Source organism: Onychostruthus taczanowskii, unplaced genomic scaffold, assembly GCF_017590055.1.
Source record: "Onychostruthus taczanowskii isolate IOZ18803 unplaced genomic scaffold, ASM1759005v1 scaffold172, whole genome shotgun sequence".
Lineage (NCBI taxonomy): Eukaryota > Metazoa > Chordata > Aves > Passeriformes > Passeridae > Onychostruthus > Onychostruthus taczanowskii.
Genome location: NW_024498929.1, coordinates 75,483 through 99,776, shown reverse-complemented (window position 1 = coordinate 99,776; position 24,294 = coordinate 75,483). Strand labels below are relative to the sequence as shown.

Below are 24,294 nucleotides of genomic sequence, written 5' to 3'. Positions count from 1 at the left end.
CTTTCCCTGTCAATAACTGGGGCTTATACTCTGTAACTAACGTATGAGGATGTCAGCTAACAAAAAAAAAAGCAGTTTATAAAAAAACCTCAAAAGTGGAGAACTCAGAGTAAATATATTTGTTACACTTGCTCATAAGGTAGCACATTTTGCAAAGATCTCCACAATCTTTACCACAATGCAAGTGACAGGCTGGACTCAAAAGATCTTTTCAGCGTAATGCTACAGCCCTGCCCCTAATCTCCCTCTGCTCCCTGTGCTCCCCTTTCCACTCCTCAACACCCCTTGTCAAAGCCCTGTGGGCAGCCCCCTCAAGGCCTTTGGCAGGAGGAGGGTCTGAGCAGATAAGGTGGGAGCAGCTCAGAGCCCGGAGCTGCCAGCACCGCTCTGTCCGAGTTATCAAACGAAATGTGGCTGGAGGGAGCCTCGTGTGCCCTGGGAGGAGATCAGGGCTGGCTTAGGAGGGTCCAGGGCTGGCTTAGGAGGGTCCAGGGCTGGGGTCAGCAGGGCTCAGGGCGTTCTCAGAGGTCTCTGCAGTGCCAGCTCACTCCCATCCTCGGGGAGGGAGAGCCCGGGAGCCTCGCAGCGCCGCACCGAACGCGCTCGGCTCGGGGTTCTGCACAAAGCACAGAGCCTTAATGCTGTCATCCCACAGAAACCTGCTGGGATGAGGGGGGAACAGTCCCAGGGCAGGAACAAACCACAGCAGGGGTTGCTGAGCACAGGCTCCACTCAAGATCAGCCTGTGGACAGCGGGGAGAAAGGTAAGTGCAGGGTAGGGGCTGAGGAAGGGAACTGAAGGGGCCCTGGGGCTCTGCTGGGATGGGGAGATGTGGGAGGCAGCAGCAGAGCTCCCACTGGGATCTGGATCCCTGGCGTTGCCAAAGGGCTTGGAGGAACAGCACCATCCTGTCCCTGAGGTGCCCAGGGGCTGTGAAAGGAGGCTCAGCTCACAGTCCTGAAGGGAAGGAGGAGGGAGAGGTGGGATGCCCAGTGCCACAAGATCAGCCCTGGAACGAGGACCACAGCGAGGACCACAGCGGGGCTGAATGGGGCCATTGTCACCAACAGGGCCACATGCCAGGGCAGCCCTAGGAGCATCCCAGTGCAACCAAGTGGAATGAGTTATCACAGCCCCATCAAGGGCAGAGAGCAACTGAACTGCTGAACCAAGTGGGGAAAGTGCTGCTGCAAGCATTAGCTACCCACTTAAATACAGGGCTGTTTCTTCACACCAACACGGGGTTTCAGGCAGAACAAGCAAAACAAGGCAGTGGGGAATAGAGCTGTAATGCAAAAGTTACATCGGGCTAATGTACCTGGTGCTGTAGCTTTGGCATATGCTCACGTGGTACTCATACCTCTGCAAGTCTGCTGCAGCCTTATCTGGTAAATAATTTTAGCTAAATTTAAAAGATAAACAGAAAAAAAAAACCCTTTGCTTCAGGAAAAATGTCTACATTCAGCTAGCAAAAATCAGGGGAGGAGCTCTGGGGCTGGTTCCAAGTGTCCCCATGTTGAACATACCTGGTACTGGCTCTGCTGGAAGAAACCACAGGATGGGACAAGCCTTGCCCAGCTCTGGCTCATGACTGGGCACACTCTGAGTGCCTGCAGGGGCTGCACTTCCCACCAGCAGCCCTGCCACAGACACTGGCTGAATCACCCTCTCCTGCCCCACCAACAGCACTGATTCATGGGCACTTCCTTTTAGCAGGAAAAATCTTACTTCCATAAATATGAATAGTTCCTCATGGCTAAAACTCCTTTCTAAATGAACCACTACATTAAAAGTACAGCTGAGTGGGGGTTTGCCTGGGAAGGGGCTCCCTCCAAGCCAATGCATACCCTTTGTTCCCTGTCCTGTTGAGCAAGAGAGCAATCAGATGCTCACACTCAGCAAGAGTGATTGCACACAACCTGTCTGGCTGCTCCTGAGGCAAGCACCACAGAATACATTTCAAATGGGCCAGCAGCCTGATGGTTTGCATGCTTTTATCTGACTGGTGTCCCTTTGAAGCTCCTATGTGGAGAAAGATTGGCCTGATAAGTGTTTTTCCTTTCTTTTCAGGACTGACTCTGCCATCATTTGATGGTCAAGGTATGGCTTGCTGCAAATCCAGACTGAATCCTTTCTCCACAGTCACAGTGAAAAGCAAAAAAATAAATCTAAAGTGCAACTGAAACCTGAGTGGGAGAAATGGTTTGATTCCTGCTTCTGCACTCACTGCACTGGGGCAGCAGCTCTTGAGATGTCTGAAAGAGTCAAAATTTTTAAAAAATTAAATTTAGAAAAAAACAAAATAAACAAATCCCTCCATGTGCCATTAAAAGCTGCTCAGGTTAGTTTAATAAACCAGCAGGTTTGGCTCATGGTTCTCTGAAATCAAATTTGCCCCTGACAAAAAGGGACTAACCCACACCTCCAGACACTTCTCCTGGCAATAAACTCCAGCCTTATGATGAAAGGATGAATCACAGTCACAGGTGTCTGGGCAACAATCCCTGGGAAAGTCTCGGGGCTAAGCTGTCACCTCAGCTCTGGGCACCAGGCTGGGCAGCACTTTTGGTTCACTGATTCCCAGATGTTTTCCAGCCAATATGTGGGCCCTTGCAGAAGGATCATCCCTGTGCCTCCCCAGGGAATTCACCTTTCTTATCTTAGGTGTCCTAAAGGCAAATCATGGACCCACAGGGACTCCTGCAGCAGTCAGGAGAGCACAGCCCTGGAGCTGTCAGACATAAAATGTGGAAAATGAAATCGTCCCCACCAGCTCCTCCCTGGCTTTTGAGGGGTGCTAAGTCCATAATTCCATGAAGGAGAATCCAGCCCTAATCCCCTGTTGCAGCGTGGTCCCTGCCTGCAGCTGCCGACACCTGCACAGATCTGAGGTGAGTTCCCAATTTCCATCCCCTCAGTTCTGGGGTGCTGCAGTATTTAATGCCTCTGTTCCCAAAGGACACGCCGAGGGACCCCCAAATTTACCCTGCTTTCATCCCAGGACCACCCAGCTGAAGAAGTTTCTAGAGGAGCTGAGTTAACCATAAACTAATAAAAGCAGCTCGAACTGCGCTCGAGCTAAACCAAGGGCAGCGTGCCATCAAAATCCTCCCAGTTAAATTAAAATACAGGGTTGGGTTACTTTTTGTTTGCTGAAGCCAAGAAGAGGCAATTCCTCCTGAGAAATGCAACGGAGAGGGTAGAAATGGGGGACAGCTGCTGGAACAGCAGCTTGAAACCCAAACACCTCAGCTGGGAGGAGCTCACCTGAACCACCCGGGAAGCAGGGAAGTGCCTGTCAGCAGGGATGATAACCAGGCACAGCACCACACGCTGGAACTCTCTGAAAAGGAGCATTTCAACGGAGCACTTCCCTGGAAAGGAGCACCCCTGCAAAATGCATCCCTGTAAGCGAGCACAGCCCAGCAAACAAGCAGCTGGGGTAACCTGTCTGCGATTTTGAAGTGCAAAATACTTGGAACTAAAACCGTGCAGGGTGTAGAGCTTCCCAGATAATACAGCTATTGCCAATGTTGTTATACACACTTCAGATGTATATATGACAAAGTCCTACTGTTTAAAAAAACATGCCTGAGTGGAGCTAGATCAAATATCAGGGCTGGTGATTTGATTTCCCTTGGCCTCCGGCCGAGAGCGAAGGAAGAAAAACAAATTAAGGTCTTTGAAAAAGTATCAAAATATTTGCCAGAGAAGACCAAAACACCAATTTTCACATGCTCCTTTCCCTGACAGCACTGGGGCAGAGCTGTGTGCTCTGAAGGGAGTGACTATTTGCTTTAAACTATCCCGACTAGGAAATACCTGATCTAATCTCCCCCATCTGGGTGACAGGGCAGGAAAGACCTCTGAGTCTGGCTCTGGAGCTCTCTGTCCCGCTGAATCCCTCTCTCTTCCTCACCGAATCCACTTCCAGTCAGCCAGGCAATAAACAGCTCGTTTGGTCCCGACATTCCAGGGCTCTGGTCATTCTGAGCTGCCACGCAGGACCCAAGATGTGGATCCCGAGCAGTTTGCCCCTGTGCAAAGCTGGGCTGCCCCAAAACCAGTGGTTCCTGTTTCCCCCAGCCCTTCCTTGCCCTGGGGCTGAAGGCACAGATATTTGGTTTTGCCTGGAGGCTCAGCAGGCTGACCAGCTGAGCCCTGCTCCTCGGTGGGATCCAGCCGAGCCAAAGGGTCCCATTCCCAGCTTTTGGGATTGGGAACGTGGCTCGGGCTACACCTGAGCCCTTGGGAACAGCCTCTGTCAGAAAGGGACTGGGATCAGTGAGCCCACACCACAGCACCCTGCTTTCAGCTACTCACTAACCTAGGTGCCAGCAATCATCACTGAATCCGTGCAACTCTGTCTTTATTTCCTTCCTCGATCCCATCTGCAGTCAAACAGCTCAGATTAAGGGTCCATCTGACAAGGAATCACACCTGGGCTGGAAATAGCCACGTTTTCCAGACTACAGGCAGCATTCCTCCAGAGGAGCAGAGCTCCAGCTGCTGAAGATGCTCTGCCTGGAAAAGCCATGGCTGAGGAGGGCTGGAAGAGCAGGCTGGAAGGCCACAAGTGCTCTGCAGAGAGTGAACAGGATGCAGTGGAAGCCAGAAGCAGAAAATGATTTCAGAGAAGAGAATCCATGGGGGACAGGTCAACTTGAGAGCCTTGGATGCAATCCTTGCACAGGAAGGCTCCAAGCTGTAACCTGCTGGCTTTGGGAAAAACGCCCTGAGGGAAAATTCACCCCAAACCCTTTTTCTGAGCAGTTGCTATTTGGGGAACCAGGTACTGGGCTGGATGGTGCTTCTGTGGGACTGACCCAGTGCAGTCCTCTTCCATTTTGGGATTATATCCTCTAAACCACAAAATGATTTTGTGGCAAAGTTTGACACAACTTAAAAGCAAGTGTCAGCTCTCTGGAGTTTAGCCATCCTACAGAACATAATGGAACACTGTAACCAGTTACAAAATTCCCTGAGATAGTAAAAAAATAATATCAACTGGAAAGATTGTCTCATTTTAGACTGGTTTCTCTGTACATCCTGATCTAATTCCCACAAACCCACTTGGTTTCATCTCCTGCATATTCTGCAAAAATTTTAATGCAGGATTTTTTTTTTTTTTTTTTACATTTGAGATCCCAGATTTCTGCAGGCTACCTAGAGAGGCCTAAAAATAGTAATAAATGTGCAAATTGGACAAAAGGGGATTTAACAGGCCAAGGACATGGCCTGGGGCTGGCGCTGAAGCCAGCACAGCTTCCAAGTGAGTCAGGCAGGAAGCTTGTTCCTTCCCCCCCACTCGGCTTCACAAGGAATATGGAATAAGGAGGTGGCAAGACAGGCTTGGAAGGGGCACAAAACCACACCTCAAGGTTTTCATCCCTTAATTCACAGAATCACAGAGGGCTGGATTGGGAGGAGACCTTAAAGCCCACCTCATTCCACCCCTGCCATGGCAGGGACACCTTCCACTGTCCCAGGCTGCTCCAAGCCCTGTCCAGCCTGGCCTTGGACACTTTCAGGGATGCAGGGGCAGCCACAGCTGCTCCGGGAAATTCCCTCCTTGAAATGTCAATTAGGGCTCATAACAGCAGGCGAGCATGGGGTACATTTGTCTCTGAATGTCTAGAAGGAGGATGAGGAGGAGGAGGAGGAGGGAGTCTCCTGCAGGCAGATGTTTAGCTGCCCCAGGACACAACAGGGCCGCTAAACAAAACGTGGATCCCACAAAACAGGCTGCAGGATTCCCGGGGATCTCACAACCCACAGTCAGAACAAGCTGTATCCAAGCGGTGCTCCCTCCCTTCCAGGAAAAATGGGAGCAAATGGCAGCCAATTAAGGCCTTTCCACCCACACCCCATCAGCTCCAAAAGCCAGAGAGATCCCAGCAGAGCTCTCCGGGAAGCCTGGCTCGGCAGAGCTGAACCCTCAATGGCACAGTGCTGGGAAAAGCAGAACTGCTGCGTGGGTGCCCCAGAGCCACCCTGGGAGCACTAATCACTTGTGCATATTGAACACAATTGTCTCTCCATGGGAAAAAGCTCCCTTCCATTACTGCAGAGTGACTCCCACCGTTCAACTGGAGGTTTAAATTTGGACGGCGAGAGATTTTCCTCCCTGTTTTTGGTGTGTTGTGTTTTTCACTTTAATGTAAACCACGTACTTGCAAAGAACCCATGGATGAGCATTAGAACAAAACACGTGCAGCCACGATTCCGGCATCTTCTTTCTGGGATGCATTTTTCCAGGACAGCCCAGAAAGCACAGCTAGTGAGAACCTGCAGCAAATTTAACTTACAGAAACCAGGGTGGTGCTCACGAATGCAGCTGAGCATGCCATGGAATGATGGCTGGATTTGGGAACCAAACACCAGGGCCGTGGCTGTGCTCTCAGACTCACCCTCTTCAGGAACTAAACTAGTCAAAAGTCACCCACCAGTGATCACCAGGCCCTTCCAGCACTTCTAGCACCAGGGCAGCTGAGACTAAAGAAACAGGCAGATATCCCAGCTACAGCTTGCCAAAAAGTGGGAAAAAACTCCCCAAACCACTGGCAAACAGAACCCCGAAGTCTTGTGAGGCCTGACAACAAGAATCTGGGCAGAAACTTCACTCCTGGCTAGGAGAATCCATTAGGTGACTCCAAGGAGCAGTGACACCTCACTGGCCCGGAGGCCAAGAGGGAAAACTGTGTCCAACACCCCATTACAGCTGGCCCTGGGTCACCTTTGTGTGGTGGCCTCGTGGCCCTAAGATCTAACAATTATTCTGTGGGATTGGGATGGGGGAAGCAGTTTAGAAGGCTGGCCAAAACACACATTTATAGCAGGAAGTGTTTTCCAGCACGAGGACACACATGGCAGGCTCCAGGGATATGGGCTCATCAAGGGTGTAAGGATAAAAGTGCTGGGATGGCAGAGGGAACCAAAACTGCCCCAAAGGTGCCCAGTGCCAGCTGGCACAGGCCAGCACAGTGCCAAGGAGCACAGTAAGAGCAGGGCAGTGGCACAGCCTCAGCCCCCAGCACACCCCACAGCAGCAGTGCCAAGGAGAGAGGAGCAAAGTGTGAGACACTGCTGAGAGACCTGGCACAGACAGACTGGTCACTTCCCTCCCCTCACCCCATCCAAAGCCACCTCAGCAGGAACTCCTTTCACTTTGTGTGCAAATTCGGACTTAATTTCTGCCTTTTCAAACACATAATGGCAGTCATTTCCCTAAGCTTGCTCAGGCTAGGCAGGGGCTGACATGACTTCATTTCTGACAACTATCTTATACTTACAGGACGCTGCAGGGATTAGAGACTTGGGAGGAGGAATTTTGACCTTTGCCAAGCTTTAATTTTGTTGAATTTATCCATGGTAATAATCACTGCTAAGACTCCTTACAGCCATCATCTCCAGTCTCGGGAGATCCGTCTAGTGAAACCAGCCCCACGAAATAATTTCCCTGGGTATGGCTGAGGCCTCACAAAATACTGCTTAAATTCCAGACTTTCACTACATGCCTCAGAGGAATCTTCTGAATGCCAGCATAGGCACCAAGAAGAAAAACAAACGCTTGGCTGTTCATCACCAACTCTATTCTCTTTTTCCTTAAATACCCTCAAAAGCAGGCTGCAGGCAGCAGTTGCACCCAACAATCTTCAGGAAAGCTGTTAGGTCCAAAGCTGCCAAAACCCATCTTTATTTTTTTTTCCTTCTTGTTGTTCTCTAGGTTTTTATCCTGCACTGGCACACCAGAGGCTTTTCACCTCCGAGAGCAAAGAGCTGATTTTGAAGAACAAAGCTGCTGTTGTGGGACGCTGCAGCATCTGTTTCAGCATGCCAGTTTTATATTTAGCAGCAGCCCATCTCCACAGATCAAGCACAGCCAGGGAGTCCCCGAGCAGCCCCATCCCAGCACGAGTTTGGGCAGGGTTTGGAACTCCTTTCTGCCCTTCTCTACAAGTCACCTGCCACTGAACTGCCAGCAGAACCATTGCCTGCAGCCTGAGGCAGGAACTCCCTCAGGCAGGACAGGGAAAAGCAGGGAAACATGTAAGAAAGCCCCAAAATCACAGGCCTGGTGTCTGGAGTGCAGGAGGGCACCTGAGAGCAAAGCTTCTCTCGAGTCTAGGCTGTCCCTGGCTCAGACAAGCAGCATCTTCCCCATACATCTCCATGCCCCAGCATTTCTCAGTTTACAGCAGGCCTGGCAGTGCCAGCGCTGTTTTGGGGAGATGTTTTGCACAGACACCAACATCAGCTAATAAGAAAAGTGAAATTTCAGCCCAAGTGAGTGTTTAGCATGGAGGGGAAACACTAACAGGTTTCTTCTTTGCCTCCAGCCACAAGTGCAGGCAGGGAAGGGCAACAAGGAGGGAGGGCAAAAGGGGGGACACAACTCTGCAGAGGAGCGATCAGTTTTGGCAGCTACCCTGGAAAAAAAGGAACCATCAGCACTGCAAAGCACGCAGGGAAATCTTCTGCTGGCAAATGCACATTTCCCCTTCTCAGAGGCAGTGAAGAGTCCAAAAGGTCCAAGGAGAGCTGCAGATAAAGAAGGGACAGTGATGGAATTGAGCCAGCTCTGGAGACCGGCTAGTTCAGCTCTCTCCTGGACACAGTCGTCTGCTCAGAAAGGGGTGTTGAAGGAAAACACGGCCTGGGAGAACCCAGAAAACCATCTGTAGACCCAGCCCAGCAAATGCCAAACCACAGAAGAAAACCGCCTTACCTGGGTGGTTTTCGCCCTCCTGCCTTGCATGCTGCTGCTATGGCTCATCTGGGGGTTGGAGGCCCCTTCGGAGAGGCAGTGGGACTTCCTGCAGGGCAGCGTGTTGTAGTTACTGTAGGAGGAGGGCGCGTCCTCGGCGGCCACCGAAGCCATCTTGTGGCTCCCGAGCTCCGGGACGCCGGACGCCAGGTTCCGGCAGTACCCTCCGAAGGCGTTGCGGGGGCCCCCGTTGACGGCGGCGCCGGGGGTTTTGGGGGAGTACAGGTCACTCATGGAGTTGGCGCGCTGGCAGGCGGCCAGGGGCTGGGGGCCGCCGCCGGCCTGCGGGCCCCGCGCGGCCTCGGCGTCCTTCTCCTCGGCCAGGCCCAGGATCTCCTCGTTGCTGGTCAAGTGCTCCTGGCTGAGGTCGGACAGCGAGAACTCCAGGCTGTCCTCGCGCCAGATGTCGGCCGACTTGGAGCGCTTCTTCTTGAAGCCGGCCGCGTCCGCGAAGGCGGAGCCGTTGGCCGCGTAGCGCAGCGCCCGCCCGGCGCCCTCGGCCAGGAAGGGCGGCTCGTCCCCGTAGAGCCGGCTCTCCTCCGAGTCGGGCACGCTGTGCACGGAGGCGGCCGTCAGCACCGTGCTGCTGTCCACGCTGGGCGTCACCGACGAGTCCGTGTGGTAGGACACGGGCCGCAGCCCCATGTCCACGCGCTCCACCCACATGGCGCTGCCGAAGTCCTCCAGGTTGGCCTCGGGGGCGAAGGGCTCCAGGCCGTTCTCGGCCAGCGACTGCGGGATGCTGGGCGTGCTGCTGGAGCGCGTGCTCACCTCGGAGTTGCGGTGGGCGATCTTGCCCGAGGAGGCGTGGCGCGTGCGGCGCGAGGCCTTGCCCGAGAGGCGCAGCGAGCGCGACGTGTGCTTGCGGCCCAGCCCCGGCTGCTTGTCCCCGTAGAAGGCGTGCTCCACGCTCTGGCTCTCCGCGTTGCCCATGGCGTCACGGTCTGCAGGGACACAGCGGGCACCGTTAGGGCAGGGAGGAGTGTGGACATCCCGATGCAACAGCAGCCGCTTGTTTGTTTCGTTAATTACCGAGCCCCTCCCAAAACCTACACCGCGGATTCTTGCGGGGACTGCCGTAACTGCAGCAATAACCCCACAGATTAATTAATTAGGGGAGCCAGCGGCTGTACAACAAACCTAGAAATACAGTTAAATCAGAAGGCAGCCAACAGCCAGACAGCTCTGCTGGTGCAAACCAGGAGTGCAGAAGAGCAAAGGACTTCACACCCAGGAGCTCGCTGTGAACTGGAACCGGTTTAGCACCACCGTGCCATCTCAGCTCTGTGCACATTCACCTGACCCTCAGCATCGCCGTTCCAGCCAACAAACTCAAAAAATCAACAGCTCCTGTTTATCTGCAGGTAACAGATGCTGAAAAGCAGAGGGATGTACACCTTTAGCTGAGATTTCACCTTTTTTTTGGCTAGGAACTGCAAAGCGAAGCACCAAACAGCAAAGTACAAACCCACCCGTTTGGCAGCGAGCTAATGACAGGTTTGATTTCTGGAACAAAAAAACTGTGCAACATTAAGCAGGTACGGAGAGTCCCCCACAAGAAAGCCATATTATGAAAAATAAATTAGCATGAGTGACTCAGACTATACAAAAATAACCTCTCCTTCCCACTCCCTCTGAAGCAGATAAGCAGATCTGAGCTCTTTGATCTGAGCTGGAACGCAGGGACGGGGTTGGTGTCCCCAGCCCCAGCCCAGCCTCCTGCATTATTCAGCTGTGCACGTCCCGCCGTGGAACAGGTTTCCCATCCAGGAGGTGGGAGTGATGATCTGATTCAACCTTGGGAAACACTTTGAGGTCTGTGATCTCACTCAACAAATGTCAGAAATATTTTATCAGTAGTATTGGGTCCTTCCCCTCTGGCCTGACAGCAAGAAGAAGAAGGAGGAAAGTAAATGCCAAAGTTCAAAATCAAACAGGAGATCCTGAATTACACACACAAGACAACTACATAGAGAAAAACACTCCATCAGTCTGGAAAAGAAATTCCAAGACAGAACTTCTTTGTTTTGAGGCATTTCCATCAGTTTGGGTTGAAAATAGAAAAGCTGCCCTGACAGTAAAATAATCTGGAGTTTTTAATTTCTTGGGGCAATTTCCTCTCCTTTGCCAGGATGCTGGTGGGTACTGCACCAGACGCTGGCAGGATGAATGCAACCACGTATTTTCCCTCACTATCTAGACACACACAATTGCTGCTGCACAGAAGTGAATCAGCCCCACACAAACACAGGGAAAGTGAGGAACTGATGGCAATAAACAACAGGACAGCTGAGCTCTGCACTGACACTTCTGACCACAGCAAGAGGACTGTGCCTCTGCTCCTGTGCCCAGCAAAGCTGCTCATGGCTGAGGCTAGAAGTCTGTTCAGTGCTGGGGCAACAGACAACACCATAAATATCTGGGCATTTCTGCATTGAACATAAATACAATTGCAGGTGAAGTAAACTACAGAGGAAATGCCCTACATCTACTGAAATGAAAGGCAGAACTCCCTTTGGCTGCCATGACTTGTTTAGAAAAATAAAAGCACTGAATAAAGGGCAGGTTTAAATCTTAAAACAAAAAAAATCAAAAGACAGCTTTACCAATCCCTAGACAAGGGTTCATTATCTCCCAAGAGCTACAGCTCTTTGATACAGACTGAAAAACAATCAGCCAGCTTTTGGCTATGTAACATTTTAAAGCACAAAACCTGCATGTTCTCTTCTGCAGATATCTAAAACAAGCCCTCAGTGCTCCTGTCCTGCAGCAGAAACCCTCTCAGGGCAATGCTTTCCCTGCTTTGGTTCCTGCTGACCACACTTCCATCCAGGGGGGATTTCTACTGGCTGCACAGCCATTTATCCCCAGCCTCCAGCCATCCATCCCATCTCCAGCCATCCCTTCTCACCCTAAGGAGAATCAGCAGTTTTAAAAGCCCTCTTGAAACCTGCAATGCTTCTTTACCTTCCAGCCACACCAGGCAAGATTTCCTCAAGCCAGAAAAGCAACAGGACCACAAATGGGCTCGGTGAGGAAAGGAGCAGCAGCTCAGGCTGCATCCTGTGAGGAAATAACACTCTCCTGGAAGGAGGGAAGTCTTCTCTTCACAGAAGGAATGCTCAGGGAGTGATTTCACACAATGAAGTATCTGCTACAGACTGGCAAGAAGTGTCAGACTTCAAAGAGCCGACCCTTTTTAATTCAGTGGGTTGGCGCTTTGGGTGAGGAGTTTGCAAATCCACAAGCGGCTGTCAGCGAGCCCCCACCTCACCCCTGAGCCCTGGAAAGGCCCTGCCTAATCCCGCTGAATTCCCAGCTGCAAGGCTGCAGGAACGCTGCCCAGTGGGTGCAGGAGGACTTGCATGGTCCAGCTGCAGCCATGCAAGACAGTGCCGTCGCCCAAGGTTGTCACCATGTCCCCCGGCACAGGCAGGACACAGCTTGGGTGGGACAGTCAGCCCCACCAGGTCAGGCTGAGGGGGGTCCCCTGAAAGGGACCCCCCAATCCTCCCTTCTCACCCCATTTCTGCCTGCCTTCTGCATTGCTGGCTGAGCATTTCCACCAGCTACCCTGAACCAAACCAAGTGCTGTGCAGCAGAGTCCACTAAAACAGCAGAAAATAAATCTAGGGGGGGAAGAAAAAACAACAAAAAGAAGAGCTTATTAGTTAATTTGTGCTGAGCTAGCGAGCTGGCCTGGCACTGCCAGAGGCAGCACAAGGGCGCCTGTCTGGGGACACAGTGGGGACAGGAGGGGACCGTGCATCTGGAGAGTGACACCTCCTGGTTTTTTGGCAGCAGGGAGCTGAGAGGTGAGCTCAGGCAGATGTGGAAAGGCAGCCTGAGAGGGGAATTGGCACTGCTATAGACTCCAGCATCCCCAGCGAGCGGGAGCTGGGCAGGGGAGGGGAGCCCCAGCCTCCCTCTCCCACAGCAGACACCCTGGGGCAACAGCGTCTCAAAGTGCTCAGCTACGACTGCCAGATGCTGCCTGTCTGTGGCTTAACTGCATTTAGCACACTCAATGAAAAAAATCTGTATCAAATTAAGAAAATGAGTAATGTTAATGGGAGCTGCACGCAAGTGCTGGTAGGACAAAGGCTCCCCTTGTTAGCTGGGCTGCCAAACGCAAAGGCCACCATTAAAGACCCATCAAGGTACCACCAGGATGTGACACAGATCGAGTGTGACACATCTCCATGCTTTAGGCAGGTCTGTGGTGGTGTCAGGAATCTGCTGTGAGTGACCCTGAACCTCGCAGGATCAGCACGGGGCCGCGCGCTGCGAGCGCAACTGGCTGGGCGTTTTTCAGCAGAAAATGTTGATTCATCAGAACCCAAACTTTTGTGGGAATACAGGGCCTCTGATGAAATCTCTCTCTCTCTCTCTCTCTGGGAGGGAGAGGCTTGAAAAGCAAAGCAGGGAGACAGGCACGTCTCCTGGAAGAGGCACCAGCGCCCTGACTCAGGCGCTCGCCGAAGACGCACGCGGAAGATGCAGATCCGTATCTGCAGCCCGAGCCAGGAAAACGAGGGGTGGCAACTCCTGCCTCCACATCCCCGAAGAGGTGGCCATGCTGGCCCTGCTGGGAAAGGTTTTCTCCTTCCCAGAAAACCTGCTCCTTCCTGCTTTGGTGCAGGGAAAGTGTCAGAAATGTGGTGACTTCAATAAAGTCACCTCTAAGCCAGCTTGCACATCAAGAGACAGACAGAGGGCTGATAAATGATTTCTGAAAGTTTAAACTTCAGACTGACATCAAGATTAGGCTGCCAGCAGGGAGAGCATGAATTTTGCAGGAAAAACAGTGTTCCCTACACTGGTATGTGGGAAAAGCAGACTGACCTCTAGCTGAACTGCTGAGGTTTTGCTGGATGACTCTTACATGAAACGGTTACACATAAATTATATCACATTCTAGATGACCACTGATGATGGCCCACTCAGAGAACATAGTTTCCTTTAAAAACAGTAATTTTCCTTCCTCTTCCCCTACCCTGATATTAAATTATTTCTTAAAATAATTACAAAACCAGAATACTCATTTCAATTAAACCTATGTTACTAACTCTTGAACCTGCAAAAGGTTGGACCACCAGATTCCAGGAGCATATCTGAAAAATACTAAATTTCCAACCTAATTTGAAGCACCTCACAAGACAACAGATTGCAAATTTAAAATTAGATTCTAGTGGGAGGCCCTGGTGACAAATCTGTATTTTTCTCCTGGAGCGTAGCTCGAAGGCTGTGAGAACCAGAACAATGATCAAATCCACAGCGGGCAGTGAGCCTACAGAAATAAACTTCTGCTAAAATCTGCCAGCCAACAACAAAGATTTTCACTGAACTCACCAGAACCACATAGAAAAATGTACAAGACTAATAACCGAGTGTGAACACACACATTTAATTGTAATTAAAATCTGCTTTTTCAAAAGGGCAACAGAGAGGCTGAAATTCCACAGAAAGCCTTTGAGTTTCTCAGAAACTCCAGCGGCGTATTTTATTGTTTTCACATCAGAACCTCTTCTTTTTTGTGAGCCGCTCTCACATGCGTTAGAGCACGGGATGGGCTCCAGAAAGGCAGTTTGAGTAAGAGGAGCAGGGAGGGAGGAAGGGATGTCAGCAGGAGCTGCCCCTGCGCTGCCCAGCCCGGGTACCCAGCCATGCAGCCTCACCAGCCCTCCCCAGCAGCCAGAGCACAGCCAAGCCCTGCAGAAACACACGTGTACCTTCCGAGGCAGTCCCGGTATCCAGCGCAACCTTCCCCCAGAGAGCTGTGGCATTGAGAGGTACAGAATTGCAAATGACCCCAAAAGGAGCAGTTACTGGGACTGCAGAAGCTGTCAGCACCTGCCACTCAGCGGCTCCATTACTCCCGCGTCACAGGCTATGACTACATGCCAAAAACCTGGGGAGAAAGGGGAGAAAAACAAATCAGACAAAGCAGGGAGGGCTGGACAGGAGCATCTTCTGCCGGGGCCTGTCATCAGCACTTACCTAAGGAGCACTGGGCAGCACGGCACGGAATGCTGTGCTCAAACTCGGATGATGAAAGCTGATGGTGGCAGAATAAATGAGAAACCCCGTCAAGCACCGCCAGCCCCGACCACGGGATGTGGAGAGTTCCTCTTCCCAACCAAAATCCCCCCCAGACTGTAACCTTGCCTTGCTGAGGCCGCTCTGTCTCAGCTCAGGGCCAAAACCACACCTGCGGCTGAGGACCACCTTCCAGCACAGCAGGGCTGCACTTCTGGCAGCAAGGGGAACCCAGCCGCCCAGGAGACGCTGGAAGGCCTCGCAGGAGACTTCCCTGCAGACTGTCTCGGTTATGGAAAGGGCAGTTTTCCAGGCAGGGATTTAATCTCCATTTTCCAAGGGCGAATCACACGTTGGGGCAGAGCATTTACGTCTGGTTTTGTGAGCAAGGGTTCTCGGGTTAATTGTGCTCACAAAGGCACAGATACAAGAGACCAATCTGTGTTTGCCAAGACCTGAGACAAGTCCTTAGGACAGCCCTCAAGTCAGACACTGAGCTCACGTGGATGCCAAATCCCAGCCCTTTCCAGTCCTGGCACCACTCTGGAGCTCCCTTGCAAGGAGCCCAGCTCTAGTCCAGGCTTGGGAGAGGCAGAATGCATTCCCAATCCAGCTCTCACTCAACTCCCCCTTCTCCCAGCCAAGGACCAGCACTAAAACATCACCTCAACACAGCACAAAAAGTTGGGAGAGTTATAAACTTCTCCACAGGTCCCAAGGAGCAAAAACCTGGGGAGGGATTACTGCTGCCCTTCGTGTTCTTGGAGCTGCTTGGTGGAGAAAGTGTGATCCTCACTCTTGGCTGGATTCTCAAAAGAGGTGAGAGTCACTGGCTCTTTTTAAAATTAAAAATATTCTCATTTTCCTTCTCTTCCTTCATGTTCCCTTCTTTGCTCCTTACCTCCCCCTCTTCCCCCAAGCTGTTGGTAGAGATCTGAAAAGCAGTTCATGAATTGCTCAGGAGCTGGCAGAAATTAATAAAATGAAGCTCATTTATATTGAAATGGACTCATTATCATGCCAGCTGCCAATAATTTCCAAGAGGGGAATCTTGCTGACAAAAAAGGTCCTACAGGCAAGAGGCTCCCCACCTGCACCCACCACACAGGGAGCAACCCTGCCAGGAGCATTCCTCACCTCCCAGCAAAGGGAATTGTGACCATCCCTGTTCAGATCTGCCTGCTACTGCCTCAAAAAAACCTGCCCAAAAGAAGAGCAAAACAAACACAGCCCAGCATTCTGTCAGATTTTCCACCCTGACATGTCTTTTGAGAAGTTTGTAACTCGGTAAAATCTGCTCCAGGGTGACACAAACTCTGGTCACTCTGTGAGAAACCAGCTCCAGGGCAGCCCGACCCACACACACCTGTGCTCCTCCAGCTAAGCCCCTTCTCTCCTGGCAGTCCTTTGTTAAAAAGGGGATGTTTACACCTGGATCCTGCATTATCCAAATCCTCACGCTGCTCTGGCCCATCTGAAGGGCTGGCAACATCCTTTGCCACTAGCAGATGAGCACTGGGCACCACAGCTCCTCCGGAAGGCAAGGATTTATCATTACCCATCCACTCTTTCCTGAAAAGTTTTGCTCCCATTAACTTTTACACCTCAGACAGTCTTTCCTAAACTAAACCAATTCTGTACTGTTCAAGAAGAACTTTTGTTTTTTGTACTTTGACATGAATATGCACTGGAACAGTCCTCAGTGTCCTGGTTCATTCCAGGAGCCCAGGCTCTGCCGCCGCAGAACTTCTGGAGATCTGAAGCAGCCTGCAGCAAAGCCTTCCTTCCAGAAAGGTCTTGGAAGGTCCAACAGAGCAAAAAGTGATGCCCACGCTCCTTGTTCAGGAAGGGCTGAAGCAAACTGGATCTCAGCCCCATCACTTCCTTTCCAGCACAGAGCCCTTCTGGACACATTTGCTCCCGTGGATGCTGGCCAAGGGAAAAGCTGGCCAGTGACCCACCAGCCTGTTCTCAGGGAATATGGACAGTTATAAACATCAACACGTGGAACAATTGATCTGATTTTTTTTTTTTTTTTAAATCAAATAAAGATTTTCAAACTCCTACACTTGAGACAAAACATCCCCTGTCAGCACTGAGTGCTCCCGACACGTCCCTGGTGCGTGGAGCCAACGCCTGCACACGTCAGTGCAGCTCCCCGTCCTTTGAAAGGCTGCAGGCAGCACAGCTGTATTTACTGCACAGCCACACAACAGTGCCTCCAAAATCCAGGCCAGCAGCTCCCACAGGGCTCATCGTGCTGCCAATCCCGGCCGGGGAGCGCAGGGAACCTCCACGCATGGATTCAACGCAGAGCAGGGAAGCAGAACAGCTGAAAGGAGCGCCTTGTTATTCCTCACATCTGCTACCTGCAACTCCAGGTACAGCAAGGAGCTCTGGCTTCCACGTGCTGCAGCAGCTTGCAATGCCAAGAGACTGGAGAAAAATCCAGCACACCTGTTTTCTGTTTGCTTGCGGACACTTGACAGGAACATTAATGGATGAAAAATATGGAAACTGTAGCTTTCTATGAGCCTCCTTTCCAAAGCACAACCCTTCCTTTCCAGAATGAAAAAAAATCAGTATGCAAATATATCCCCTTGTCCAGTGAACAGGAAAAGTTGGCGAGAGGGACGACAGCTCCCTTTCAATTCTATTTTTGCTTTTTCATTTTATGAGGCATTGTTTTTGTCAGATTTCAAATGCAATCAGTTGGTTGTTAAGTAAATCTTTATCCAGTTTGGAGAAGCCCTCTATAAAGCTGCCATCAAGCAGGATGTACATACAGAGACAGGAAGCAGTAGGCATTCCATACAGAAACCATTCAGTATCCATCAGCAGCTCTGGGCTGTATCCCCCACCCACCATCCCAGTTCCACACCACTGTAACTCCAGTGTTTGATCCCACCTCCTGAAACGGACAATCAGGCCCTTGGTTTGTGACTGGAGGCCACATTTTGTTAGTTAATAGTTAGTTAGCTAACATGACTGCTGCTGAGGTCAGCCCAGCCTATGCCCTGCCCTGAGACCCAGGTAAATGCTCTCCTGTGCTCCAGGGCTCTGCTGGCCTGGCAGCTCTGCCTCTCCCCATCCCATGTCCCTGGGCTGCCCTCTGCAAAACAAAACCCACAGGAGAGGCAGCATAAAATATCCTGAGCTGGAAGGGACCCACAGGGATCAGAGTCCAGCTCCTGGCCCCGCACAGACACCCTGACAAGCCTCCAGACCTTTCACCAGCCTCGTGTCCCTCCTAGGGATGCTCTTCAATAGCTCCAGATCTTCTTGAACTGTGGTGCCCAAAGCTGCCCCACCCTCGAGGGGAGGCTGCAGCAGTGCTGGATCCATGGATGGATGGATGGATGGATGGATGGAGAAAAGACTGCTCTATGCCCAGATCTTTGCTCAGAAATGCAATTCAGAAACGCTCTGAGCTTCCCCATTCTCCATCCAGACACTGAGCCCTGAGACCAACTTCAGAGGATTGCAGAAGCTGGTTGACTTTTAAAGCAGTGAAAATGAATGACAAACGTGCTCCTCTCTGTGTTTTCTTCCTATGACATTTAAAACGCCATAGAAGCCTTTTGTTTGTGAGAAAAATTAATTTCAAACCGAGCGCTGCTTGTAAGAAAAATGCATTTCAAATCCAGCATGGCATGTACTACCTGCTGAGGAGAATGGCTGCTCCTGCAGCTGGAGTGTGCCGACAGTGACCACGCAGGAAGGTCAGGGATCCATCCATCCATCCAACCCCAGGAATGGGCAGGTAGAGCTCCAACTGCAAAACCTCTTTGCAAGCGTCTCGCTAGCGCGCAACCTCCGCGTCTGTCACGGCCGCGAGAACAACGCTGGTGATCCTCCAGATGAAGAGGAGGGCAGAGAAAAATAAACCCACGTTCCCTTTGAGCAGAGCTCCTCGCGGGGAAGGTGTGGGAAGGCCTGCTCCTCCAGCTGCAGCACCGCCCCTACGACAATTCCCAAGGGAGGGAAGAAAAGGCAAGAAGAGAGGAAGGTTCGGCGAGAGACTTTAGACCTCCACAGAGGCAACAGTCAGCCATCCCCAAATCCCTGCTAAAGGAAACAAAACCAGGAGCACAGCACCAAGGAAGCACCGTGGGGCCTTGGCAATAAATTAATCAAAGAGCAGAGCAGGTAGCCCAAGGGAAAGCCCCCTCTCCAGGGTTTCTCTATTTATAGAGGGGATGTGAATAATTGACACGGTTGTGGGTTTGTTTGTTTTTCAATCATTTTTACAACTATCTGAGCATGTTTTAACTCTTTCTCCTTCCCTTCCCTTTTATTTTTAATGGTGGGAAAATCCCCCTTTCTGCCCTGGGGGGGAATCTGCAAGGTTGTACACGTTTCCAGCAAAGGGCAGAGCAGGGGAAGGATTCTAATTTCAGATCATCAGACATAAGCAAATCTATGGGAAGCCACGAGGGCAACTCCCTGGAGCCTGTGGGGCAGACTAAGCCCAGCCACGAGGAACTGCAGGGAAGCAGGAGCCCACTTGGCCTCCGTGGAGGCTCTGAGGACTGCATGTACATTTATACGATACTTGAAAAATGAAAAGAATTCCCAAAATGCAGCTGAAATAAAAAATAAGGTGCGGCTTGTTTATTTACCTTTAGGTTCTATGTTATTGTTATTACACTTAGCTTAAAAAGGGCTTTCTGCTTGTGCCAAATGAGCCGAGAACTGCTGATACACAGCAAGGGTGGGACGTGCCAAATGCACTCAAAAGATTGAGAAGTAACAAGAAAATGTTCAGGCCAGGAGACAAGAGCTCCAAATGGATCTGTGGGAGCTCTCGCTGTACAGCCAAGGAGTGGGACCTTGCCTGCACAGAAGAACCACCCAGCACCACAGGCTCCAGCAATAAAAACTGAAACCCTTGGCTAGAGTGACCGACGAGACAGGATGTGAAGGATTAAAATGGTGTGGAAAAAAATTAAGGGCAATAATTGTGGTAGGGGGAATTGCAGAGGAAGTGCTTGGTGTATCTCCTCATTTAAGCACTGAGGTAAGTAATCTGATTTTCAAGCAATGCCAAAGACCTCACACAGATCATTAAGATGGTGCCTGAGATATGAAGAATCTAATTTTAGATACCCTGACTTAAGTACTAGGGAGGGATTCCAGAGGTCTGTGGAAAAACCGGTGTGAAATACAACTCGGGCAGATCAGCAGAGCTTTCCCTTTCTGGTCCCTCTCCCTGAGGGAGGGTGAGGAACCTCACTGGGCACCAGAGCTCTGTAAACCTCCTCAATCACTGCTTCAGTCAGGAGAAAGGACAGCACAACAACTTCCACAATAAGAAAAAGGACTGAAGCAAAGGATGTTGTTTGCAGATGACAGCATGCCTCGCACAGGTTTTGGCACCAGGATCTCTCTGTGAGCTCCTGCTTTGAAACCAGCACCACTCAAGACTCGTCCTTCACTGAAACTGCACTGGGCTGGGGAGGCCAGCACTGCAGGGAGGGCTGGATTCCTGCTGCCAGGCTCCCCAGAGCTCCCTTCTCTCTGGGAACACAGTGCACAGAGACCCAGCACAGCCACATCCCAGCGGGAAAGGGTGACCAAGGAGGAAAGCTGTGTCCCACCAGTGGAAAGCACGCACTGAACATCCTAAATTCCCAAAACCAGGGGGTTATTGCCTGGCATGTCAGTGCAGCACAGACAGGGCTCTCTGCTGGGGCAGGGACAAGAGAAGATGCTGACACAGCCACTCGGCCAGGCCCAAAGGCAGGACTGCCCACAGGACCCCCACCCTCCTCCTGCTCCCAGCGCTCCTGCCAGAGACCATGGGAGCAACCAAAGGAGCCCAAGCTTCCCAAAACCCCAGGGGAATCCTGCCTGCTGTTTAAGCAGAGCTGTGCCCAGGTGGCTGCTGTGCTCAGCTCCTGATATCAGCCCCAGCAGAGCAGCTCTGCCATGGCACTGCCCTGTCCCTCCAGACCATGCACAGCTCAGCTCCTTGGCACCAGCTGACACTGCCAAAGGTGAAGGCAGCACTCAGGTTTTATCTTGCACGTCCTGGCAGAAGCTGATGGCTTCAGCTGATCTGGGCTGACCGGTTCCAGTCACGACTTGTCCCTCACAGCTCCTGACGTGGGTCTCCCCCAGGGAGGGGCACACATCTCCAGGGCCACGTGGCTGGGTGTTGCTTCTTTAAGGAACAGGGGACAGAACCCATCCATGAGGGATGGAAATCCCAGGAGAAGACACCCTCGGGGCTCAGGGGGTGAGCCCCCACCCTGGGAAGGGAGCAGAGCCAGAAAAGGGATGGATCAGCAAATGCTCTGGAGAGGAAAAGCCAGAACTACCCAAAGCCAGGGAAGGCAGCTCAGGGTGGAAAGCTGATACCCATCAGCTCTGAGTGTGGCCTCCAACTGAAATGAAGGCTTTGCCTCCTTTTCCATGGAGTGCATGGGGGGAGAGGCATGTGAATTACCACATCTGAGGTTATCAGGAGCAAAACCCAGAGTTTAAAACGTGCCAGTCAGCAGCAGCTTTCAATCTGCATCCCAAAACTATGAGAGACGCAACCACAGGGATATGGGAAGGAATTTTTATATTAAAACCTGTGGATCAGGATCCTGCCTGGGACTGCAGAACAAGTGATCCCAGCAGTGATGTGTCCATCTGTCTGTCAATGGGATGTGAGCTGGGGAGCACAGCTGAGAGATGAAACCGGGAATGACACGGGAAAAAACGGGAATCGGAATTAATTCTGCCTGCTGCTCTTGATCATCCCTGCAAGAAGATGACCCATTTTCCAGAGGAGGAAAGGCAGAAGACACCTTTCCAGGAAACTGCTAGTGGAGCTGAAGATGACAAAAACTGGCACAGGAATTATGATCTGCATAAGAAACTTTGCACAGAGGTTGTGCTGAGGAGAGAATTACCTCACTCAAGTCTTTTCATGTTTTCAATGCAGACACATAAAAATGAAATGTGCTGGTGACTTGTGCTGAGGACACAAAGCTGGGAGAAGTCAGAGCACAGAACAGACCTTTTGTCTCATATTGATCCCAGAGGGCCATCAGCTCCTGTGTGTGACAGAAATGCCAAGAAAAGCAAATGTAAATCAAGGGATGCACCAAGCAGGACTTGCCCAGCAGAAACAGCAGTGACTGATGCTGCAGAAGACACTGAGCTCATCTGGAACGTGCAATCCTCACCGTGGCCAAGGTTAACACAGACCAGACACCTTCAGCAAAGGCAAGGCCAAAGCGAGGCTTCACTCCGAGAGGAGTTGGGAACAACAAAGCTGCTGTCAAATGGAACACAGGCAGAGAGGCAGCTGAGCAGCCCCAGAGCACCCAGCTGGGGGTTCAGGGGCTGAACACTGCCCTGGAGCCCTGAGCAGCCTCGGTGAGACCCAGGGATCACAGCTGCACAGAGGGACAGAGCTCGTCCTTCCCAGCCTCAAGCTGCTCCTGAGCAATAGGAAAAAACCAACAACAAATCCTCCACAGCTTGGCAGCACCACGGCTGGTCCAGTCCTCCTCTGGCTTTGCAATCTGTGGTCAATCAGAGGGGAATGTTGTTGCTGGCAGGAGGGAGCTGCCTGTGAGTGGTGCCAGGTGACCAGCTGCAGGGCTTGTACCTGTGAGCTCCCCACATCCTGCACAGCACACTGCCAAACCAGCTTCAGCTCAGCCCTTCCCTGAAAATGACTCAAAAAGCAGTGCCAGAGAAGGAGCAGGGAGACATGCTCCAAACCCTAGTGGGAATGTTTCAGCACCAAACCCTAGTGGGAATGTTTCAGCACCAGGCTCTCACTCCTTTCTGTGCACTTACTGCTGGCTATAGCCACAGAAACAAAACACTGAGCTCAAGTATGAAGAAGTGGGAATTTATTTTTTAGGCATTCTAAAATATGTGTCAGGAACGCAAACTCCTCATAAAACAACAGCTATGCCTGCTCCAAATGCCAGGTTGGTGAGGTATCAGCCACACCAGCAAAGAGAACCACAGTAAATCCAGCCAGCACTGCAAGGAGTGACCATGGCACTCAGTGCTCTGGGCTGGTGACATCAGGCACAGGTTGGACCCCATGACCTTAGAGATTTTCTCCAACCTGTGACTGATATTTTCAGCAGCAAGTGCCATTCCATCATTTCAGTGCTTCACTTTTCCAAAATAACCCTGCAAGAAAAAAGCCAGTTTCCTCTTTACATTTAAAGAGCAGAAGATGATTTTAGTGGCTGCCAAAGCCACGGGTGTTTTCTGTGGCATCATTCCCAGCCAAATGAAAGCAAACCCTGGAGCAGATGCACACTCAGTCTATCTGTGCACACACTGACCAGTCACCTTGCCTGTGCTACAAGGGAATTACCCACCCACCTGAGCTCACAACAGCTCCTGAATGGCTTCTGTCCCCCCACAGAGCCACCTCCAAGCTGCAGGGACATCCAGCCTTTCCCAGGAACTTCCCAGCACTGCTTTTGTCTGCACGCACACAGCCCCCACTGTGCTACTGCTTAAAGCAACTTTTACTCAAAAGGGTGTTAAAAATAACACCAGGGACCAGGAATTCCCTCTTGAAAGACACTTCTCCACCCTCCTGAGCCAAGGCCACCAGGAGAGGTGACTCTCCCATGCCTTCCACTCCACCAGCAGCCACAGCCACGTCTCCACACTGATCCTACAGACCCAGGCAGAAGCAGTAACTATTTTTGCAGTGAGTGGATGCACCTCAAACACTGCTGCCATTTTCAAGGGAAGCCCTTCAAAGAGGGGACAACAGAGAGAAGCAAAGGACACATTTACAACAGAGCTAAACAAAGACTCTGTGGTTCTGCACCAGCCCTTGCATCTCTTTTTGGGAGGCAATAACCTTTGTGCCAGTGCAGGGTTTCACCTTGAACTTTTGTGCTCTCTACTACAGAGTCTGCCCTACAGGTGCTCTGGAGACCTCTGGATGTTCTGCCATCAAAGAGTCTTGGTCTGAAAAGATCTCCTCATCACACATCATTGATGGGCTGTACATCCTTTCAAGTCACCCATGAGCAATATCAAAATATTTCAAATGCAATTCCCTTCCGTACTTGTCTTCTTAGGTTTTTTCCACCACTTTTTAGAGCTGACGTACCTACATGAAAAGAGGGGGAAGAGGTAAAAATCCCCGTATTTTGTACTTTATTATTTACAGTTTTATAATAACTCCTACAAAACCTGTCTCAAGATGTTATTCCCTGTACATTAAAGGATCAAGGACAGCTCTGTGCAGTGCAGGAATCAAAGCACAGCCTCCACTCTGGGGCCAGATCTACATCACAAATATTTGCCAGCGCAGCCCTATCCGCTGCTGCGCTGGGACACGACCTCTGACTGAGCCTGCAGAGGCCACTGCAATACGGTCACAGCAGCAAAATGATGACGTGACTTACAGTGACACGTCTTTCTTTAAGTCCCAAAGGAACCCCAGCTCAGGACAAGCTCCTGCAGCAGCAGCGCAGCTTCGCTGGCGTGACGCAGCAAC

General features: G+C 51.3%; 1 protein-coding gene across 1 annotated transcript in view; it reads right to left on the bottom strand.

Annotated features, from left to right (window-relative positions):
- The window catches only part of TIAM1 (TIAM Rac1 associated GEF 1), a 101,389-nt gene that overhangs the window by 62,599 nt on the left and 14,496 nt on the right, over positions 1-24,294 (bottom strand). The window contains exon 2 of the mRNA XM_041400146.1: positions 8,730-9,712. Coding sequence (XP_041256080.1) covers positions 8,730-9,712 — 983 coding nt within the window. The remainder of the gene's footprint in view (positions 1-8,729; positions 9,713-24,294) is intronic.